This window comes from Arachis ipaensis, chromosome B06, assembly GCF_000816755.2.
Source record: "Arachis ipaensis cultivar K30076 chromosome B06, Araip1.1, whole genome shotgun sequence".
Classification (NCBI taxonomy): Eukaryota; Viridiplantae; Streptophyta; class Magnoliopsida; order Fabales; family Fabaceae; genus Arachis; species Arachis ipaensis.
Genome location: NC_029790.2, coordinates 128081720 through 128089990, shown reverse-complemented (window position 1 = coordinate 128089990; position 8271 = coordinate 128081720). Strand labels below are relative to the sequence as shown.

The window sequence follows — 8271 nt, the reverse complement described above, 5'->3', positions numbered from 1 at the left end:
ATAATGAAATTAAATCATACTTCTAGCTAACTCATTCACATCTCGTCTAATGTTGGATCAACGTTTAATTATTTAAAGGTGAAAATTTAGGTGTAGTTGACTTCACGTGAAGTTGATAATTGAGAGCCGTTAGATGAAAATTTAGTCAACAGTCAAATCATCTAATGACTCTCAACTACCAACTTCACGTGAAGTCGACTGCACTTGAGTTTCTACCTTATTAAAAAGATAAACTAATTAATATAGAATATATCTAATTTCTTGCGCCACTATTAGTATAATTGTACATTTTTTTTAGGTAAAAATTCAAGTACAGTTAACTTCACGTGAAGTTAATAACTAAGAACCATTAAATGATTTAAATGATTTGACTAAATTTTCATCTAATGGCTCTCAGTTATCAATTTCATATGAAGTTGACTACACCTGCTACCTTTCTTTTATTATTTTAGTTTGTTTTTTTTTTTACAACAATAACAAAATCTTGTCCCACTAGATGGGATCAGCTTATTTTTTTTAGGTTAACAAAAATTAAATTTTAGACCTAGAAGCTTTAATATCATCAATGATTACGAAATTATGTTTTTGATTGGTGACGATTACTTTCAACTTTCTAGACACATCAAATTATTATTCATACTACAAATTATCCGCGTATAAAATTTATGGTTCTTTTAGATAATGATTGGTCTTTTATAGGAATGGCAAACACCTGTCTCTACTCGACTGTGTTTGCACCTCGCTCTCAGCTCGTCGCTCACCCTCTTCTTCTACGTCACTCTCAATCCGTAACTCACTCACTCCCACTCACAGTGCACACTCCTCCCTCACGCCTCAATGTCGATCGAATCTCTGAATTTCTACTTTGTTCTTGACTTTGAATTTCTTTTTAAGTTAGGATTGTTGAATGAGTTATTGAGTTACAAAATGAACATCTCGCATACTATATTGATTTTGGGGTTCACCAAGGATCGAACTCTTGACCTTTCGAATCTAGTGCTCTAATACCATATCATGATACCACTCATTCCAAAAGCTTCAGCTGATGGAAAAAGGTAACACTAATGGTTATATCTCTAATACTCCATAAACTTCCATTGTACATATTGTACAAGTATTCCATTAGCTCCTCGTACTTTTCCTTTTTGAATTTTTAAGACAGTAAAATTATATTGTCAATGTTGTTAATTTAATTTTGCTATAAATGTGAATATGTGATGTTGTTAAGATTTCCTGATTCTTGATTTTTTATTTCTAAAAATACTGATTTGTGGTCCTTATCCTTAGAAATTATTTTTTAAACACAAAACTTAAAAAAAAAACAACATCAGCCCGCGATAGGCGGGATAGGAGATTCAAGATCATCACATTAGGTGGAGTGAAGTGAACTAACTTATGTACAAGCAAATTTATGGCAGGATAGGACGGCCTGACCCACTTATCACTCCTATCGTTCCAAATCAAATTATATGAAAAATATTACTTTATTCTCACTTTTTAAATATTACATATCTATTTTAAAATATGTCTGAGAAACCAACAAACATAAAAATAATTATGGCAGAGCTAGCATAATACAAATAACCCTATATATGGCATGATGAAACGGTAATACCTAAATTAAAGGATTAAACTAATGCGTACTCCAAAAATAGATGTTTAAGTTACTAGTTAATTTTGTTTTATGAATAACATGCCAAATTTAAATTTTTAATATATTTATTATGTAAAAAAATTTAAAAATTTTACTAAAAATAATATCAACAATATTTAAATCCTATATACTAACCTTGGAGATAGCACCCAAGACACCGAGTGATACTTTGGCAGCATTGAACAATGGATTTTGTTCGTCCAACCTCAAAATCTTGGCATACCCTTCAGATTTAGAAGCAGGGACAACAATGCTAAGCCCCACAACATGATCATGAACAGAACCACCTTTTCCCCACCAAGAACTCCCATGTGCCCCTGTGCTAATAAGTCCTCCAATTGTTATACCTGAAGAGACAATGCGAGAGGTTAAAAAGGATCATGGAAGCAAACGTGCAATGACATGTTTTTTTGGATTGATATGAATTACTCAACGTGCGTAGATCTTTACGGAAGAGAAAGTGTCTTAAAATGTATATTACAATTATATTACGAGAAGAAACACGTAAATGATTATATTTCTAACAAAAATAAAGCGTCTTTTTATACGAAAATGTTTATATTAAAAAATGATAATTTAGATATTAATTAGTAATTTTGTCGTAACAATATTATGAAATTATAAGTTTTTTTTTTAAATAAATTGTCATAATCTTGTAGTATGCTGCAAAATACTCACAGAATTAAGGAACCACACAAAAGACCGTAAAGACAAAATCCTTAATGAGCCTAACGGAACCAGGGGCCGAAAACTCTTGTGGTCCAATGAGTCATTTATGGTCAAATCACTGTTAGAAACACGGACGTTACTAACGGGAAGATATACCAACAAAAAATAGTGACAAATTTATATGATCGTAGTAATTACTTGTAATATCTTGTATTTTTGTATCTAAATTTTATAATGAAATTGAACGATTTTCACTTTTAAACTCTGCGCTTAATTTAGTCTTTTCTTCCATTCCCTCAAAATATTTTCATCAAGTTTATAATTTTTTTTAATTTAAACCTTAACCTAAGGTAAATTCGATTTATAAGGTTGCAGACTTTTCCAATTCTTTAATTGTTAGTTTCTTTTTCCTCTTCTTGAGTGCTGCCACTAAAAAATTAATAAAGTATGCTAATGGTTTGATTTTAGATGTTGATGATGTGTGTAATTTTTTCACTTTATATGATTCTTAGACTCTTTCATATCTCTAAATCATGTGTTTTTTTGTACTTAGTACTAACTATGCGCTGATTTGGTTAATGTCTCTTTTTTTTTTATTTAATAGTAGTTTTTTTAACGTGGTTGTGTTATTCATTACTTGTATAAAAAATTAGATTGTAACGAAGAGACTAAATTATATACATACAATTTCACTATTTATATATTTTAATTGTTATATTTGTTTTGTCTGTGTAATTAATTTTATTGAAGTTCATTTTCTAACCATGTACAAAATTTTTATTTTTTTCAATTCAAAGGTATCAAATTCTTAAGTTTTAAATTTATCTACTTTAATTTTTACTTATACCATTTATTTTTAAATTCAACAATCAAAATTCTAAATTCTAATTAGTATGTGAAATTTTTGAAATATAGCTTAAAGTTATAAATTTTACAATTTGATATTTTTTTATCAAAATTAAATTTTACTCTAAATTAAAAAGTTATAGTTACTTCACTAAACAAAATTCAAAGTAATATTTATAATAAGATGAATGAAATTTTTAGCGACAATGTTAAACGCAACTTTTATTTAGTAGCCCATTTGCTCTTAACAATAACTTCCTCCCACTATTCTCCAAATTCCCTGTTAGCTCCTGATGCAATTGATTCAAGTTTGATAACATGCTGCCAACCCCTTTCGTTAATAGCATTCTCTTTAGTTCGTAATTTCTTAGCTTCTGCACTTAAATCAAGCTAACTAACATTCACCGGACGTTTTGTGGAAGAGCAGGGGACCACGAATTGCGGAGAAGACTTGAAGGAACCCTAAGGTGCTCCATTGCACCTCTCTCACCGTCACTCTCTCTGGAGGTAGTGCTCGAAATCTTGCCTCTCTAAAACACTGTAATACGAGTGTCATTTAAGTTTTCTCTTTTTGTCTTGTTGTTGGTGGAGATGAGTACGTTGTCTGAGGCATGACCAGAAACGATGAATTTGAGCAACTCTTTTGAAAGTATGCTTAATAACTCGTTTTTTCAATATTTTTTGTATAGGAACTAAATCTGCGTGTATCAATACTGCAATTTTGGCTGTTACGATGCTGGGATCCCATGCATGATCTTATAACTTCAGTGCCGGATACCTTAATAGCACCATTTGCTTGGTATGCATCTATTATTCTATCTTACTTGACTTTTTCAATTGGCTAAATTCAAGTTTGTTGTTTCTTTTAAACTGCTCAACTTTTGATTTAACTTTGTGACTTTGTAACTCTAATGTTACTGTTGGAATTCTGCCACCAAAGTTGGATAAAGTGACACTTTTTCAGATTAATTTTCATGGCATCATTTTGTTTTATATATTTTTTTTAGTCAACAATGAAATTTAATTTTAGACCTTTCTTTTTTTTTATTTCAATATACATTCTTTCTTTTGTTGCTTATTGTAGATAGATTCTAAATTACCAATTGACATTTTGAAAAATGTTATGCAACTGACAACTGAAGGCTACAAAGTAGCTACAAATTATATCTGAGAAGTAAATGTTGTACCTTAATTTTGCTGATCATCTTTGAATGAGTCAAATTATGGCCTATTAATTTCTTAGCTTAATTCCTGATCTCTATCTTGCTTAGCAAATTTTATTAGAGCACACAAAGCAATTGGAGTATCGACGGGGTGTATAATTCATTGGCTGAAATTATGTGTCTTTTTTGCTATTTATCTGAAAATATTTTTGCATGTGGAGCTTGATAAATTCATTGTTTTGATACTTTCAAGCTTTCAGTTTTCTATATCATTTTAGTAAAGTTTGATATTTATTTTGTAACAGTTTTATTTGGATTTTTTTAAACATTAAATCCATTTAATCTAGGATATTTGCTTTTCAATACTAAGTATTTGTTAATTTTATATTTTTATACTATGGATAATATGTATAGCAATGTGACTTTTTTTTAATATTATATGATGTAATTTTATATTAAGGAGCATTTTGATTATTATATATTTTTTAATTTAACTTTTATCGTTAGCCACGGAAAAAATTGTGACAAAAAATCTCGGCCTGATCAATTTTGTCACGGATAAAGTGTGGTAGAAACAATTATTTCGTTGTGCATCCTTTTATTTTGCCACGAAAAAGAGTGTGTCTAAACATGCTAAAGTTGTGGCTAACAAAATATCTCCACGGGTGTTAAAACCGTGGCTAATTAAAAATGTATCGCCCTCTTTAACCACAGATGTTCATTTATTGCGAAAGCATAATTGTCACAGTTTTTTTTGGAGTTTAACCACGATTTTCTCGTGACTAAATCCTTTATTTTTGGTAGTGAATGGCAAACGTTTAAGGATGGGTGATGGAGTCAACTTCTATAGTTCGAGGTTGTCCAACACTCGATCAAGGCTTTGGCAGGTTAGGTCACCAGGTGTTGTTCAATGATCGATCGAGTTGTTCCACCAACTTCGACCAATGGTAGGTCAGTTGTCTGTGTTGGCCGAGGTCAATCAGTAGTAGGTCGACGTAGGCTAGCCATATGACAATAGGTCAGGTAGATCGGCAGTAGGTCGATAGGTCGAGGTAAGTCAATAAATGTGTGGTCAAGGAGCACTTAATCAATCGAGGTAGGTAGTTAGTCGGTAGACAGTTGGTAGAATAGGTCAACCTCAACCAACTGGTCATTGGTCGACAAACACGGTTGGTAGGTAGGTAGACGGTAGCTAATTTAGTATCGAAAGGATAGTGGTAGATCAATCAAGGTTAGGAGGTGGTCACCGATTGTTAGTGGGAATTAATATATCATTGGATAATCTTTAGTCGGTCGGGTTTGGTTGTCAGTTGGCGTCGTTGGCAGTTGGATAAGATAGGTTGTTGGGCTGTCGATTGGTCGACGTTGGTAGTTGTTTTGGGCCTTTTAGTGAATAGTTAGTCAATCTATGATCAACATATATTATCGGTGGTTGGTTGGTAGGTTGGCGGTTAGTTGATCGGTGAAATTCTGTCAATAGGCGGTCATCCAATGCTATTAATATATTTTTCTATAGGATTGTTGGTTTTGTTTTCTTTTCAAAATCCTTTTAAAATATTTTTTTATATTAATATATAAATGAAAAATTATTTGTTTTATTTGAAAATATCAAATAAGAAAAAAGATATATTAATTCATAATAAAATTGGCGCCAATAAAACCGTGAATATAGCAACTACATTTAAAATAACTCAACATATACCTTCCCAATAAGGTGAGACCACCAAACTGAATCCAGCAACTTCAACTGCATCAATCAACTGCCGAAGGCTGACGCCGGCATCAACGGTAACAACGGCATTGGCAGTGTCGATTTGTATTTGAAGATTATAATGCTCTGTGCTGATAAAAAAACTGCTTTGGACAGCTTGGTCAGGGCAGGCGAGCTTGGGCATAGAATGTGAGAATCTCGTGACCACTTTGGCTTTTAGATTGTGCTTGACAGCAAAAGAAACGGCTGCACGAAGCTCTTCTTCAGTTGTTGGGTAGGTTGCATTGAGGGCATAACAATCTTTTCGGTCACCCCATCTGCCGTAGGTGTTGTAGAGAGTACAGAGTGTTTGGTTGCATTGAAGTGGTGATTCTGGTATCCGAGCCTCAATGATTTGGATCATTGAAGGAATGTGAGTGATAGCAAGAATCCACCAAATCCAAAAGCTAAAGCTAACGCTACCCATTTTGATCATATTATGATGATGATGATAATAGTGCTTATTACGGGTAAGGTTCAATTTACGTGAGGGATATATATATATATATATAGGAGTATAGTACTTAAGCCTGCGGTTTGTTTACAGAGATAGGACACTGGAACTGCGTTTGTTTAGACAGGACACTAGGACAGGGACACAAAGACACAAAATCATTTTTGACAGAGAAGACATAGACAGAAACAATGTGTCTAGAGACACTAAATGTGTATTTTGTGTCCATTCTGACAGGCGGAGACATTAACAAGGGACACAACTTATTTTTCATTTTTTCTTTCATTATTTTTGTTAATTTTTTTTAATTATATTTTTTATTATTATATTTTTCATCTTAAATTTTTTGAATGAAAAAAAATGAGAATAAATTGAATTTTCATAATTTGTTCTAGTTTATCACCAAACAGAATACATACAAGAACACAAAATTTTGTATTTCTGTCCATCAGTGTATTATCCTGTTTTGTTCTTAGTGTCTTGTCATGTTGTGTTCTCAGAAACAAACACAGCATAAGGCATGGGTATGGGTGTGATTTTTATTTTTTGTTTGTTGGGGATTAATATTGCATTAAATATTATGGGCTTCATTAGATAGAGCGTTGAAGAAGGGGAGGAGATGTAATGTTCTATGTCTAGAAATATCCTTGCATTTTGTGTGGTCTTTTCTTTTTCGAGTTAACTGAAATAAATTATATTCGAAACCGAAAAATAAGATCAAGTTCTTAATTAATACTTAATTAAGAGAAAACTTTATAGCATTGCTTTAAGAAGAAAATTTTTCCACAGCAATTTTTAGGTCCAATACTTTATAGGGGATCTTTTTAAATAAATAAAATAAATGTTTAAATTACAGATATAAACACACATTGAAAAGAATTTATATTTTTATACCTTATTATTTATTGTGTTTTAAGATAAAATAATTTTTTCACACACGTATCTCGTCTCTTGAAGAGACAGAATAAACAAGTATCTAGTATGTAGACGAAGTAAAATACTACAATCATTTTTAAGCATGTTTCATCTATGATAAAAATAAAATATGTGTAAAATTATTTTTATCTAACTTAAACTAACAAAATGTATACTTATTACCTTCTATCATATATATAGAAAAATATGTGCAATAAAATATTAAAGGATCACATTATGAGTGCATTATTTGAAGGATATCAAATTATTATGCATTTTTGTTCACGTAAACTTCATTGATAACAACTCAATCATCAAACTTTAAACACACATCCAAAAAGATCTATTAAATTTAGACATAATAACCAATGTATATTAATTAGAATGTTCACTCGTATCTTTGAGGCAAAAATAGAAAAAACACAAGCATATTTGTGTTGAAAACATCTGATTATAAAGATGTTGGGAATGGATACATTAAGGTATCTACAACATCAATAACTAACATTTAGGCCACAACTTACTAAGTGAGGTAAACTAATACAAAAAAAAATGTGCATAAATTAGAACTGTATATTGGATTATTTTATTACGTATTTCATTTTCACAAAAAAGCGATATAATTATGCATGTATATCGTTCTTACCATATAGACGAAATACGTTTAAAAATAATTATAGTATCTTATCTTATTTTTGTGTTTATTCTTTTTTATTTATCTTGTCCTCACCAAGAACGAAATATTTTGTGAAAAAAAATCATCCTATCTAAAAACGGAATAAGTGATATAATAAAGTGTAAAAATTAAAAATTTGCCTGT

At 31.1% G+C, this 8271-nt stretch overlaps 1 protein-coding gene across 1 annotated transcript in view; it reads right to left on the bottom strand.

Moving 5' to 3' along the window:
• The window catches only part of LOC107605190 (L-gulonolactone oxidase 3), a 9279-nt gene extending 2716 nt beyond the window's left edge, over positions 1–6563 (bottom strand). Inside the window, exons 1-2 of the mRNA XM_016306974.2 lie at positions 6035–6563; positions 1790–2001 (exon numbers count right to left, since the gene is read on the bottom strand). Coding sequence (XP_016162460.1) covers positions 1790–2001; positions 6035–6518 — 696 coding nt within the window. The 5' untranslated portion in view covers positions 6519–6563. The remainder of the gene's footprint in view (positions 1–1789; positions 2002–6034) is intronic.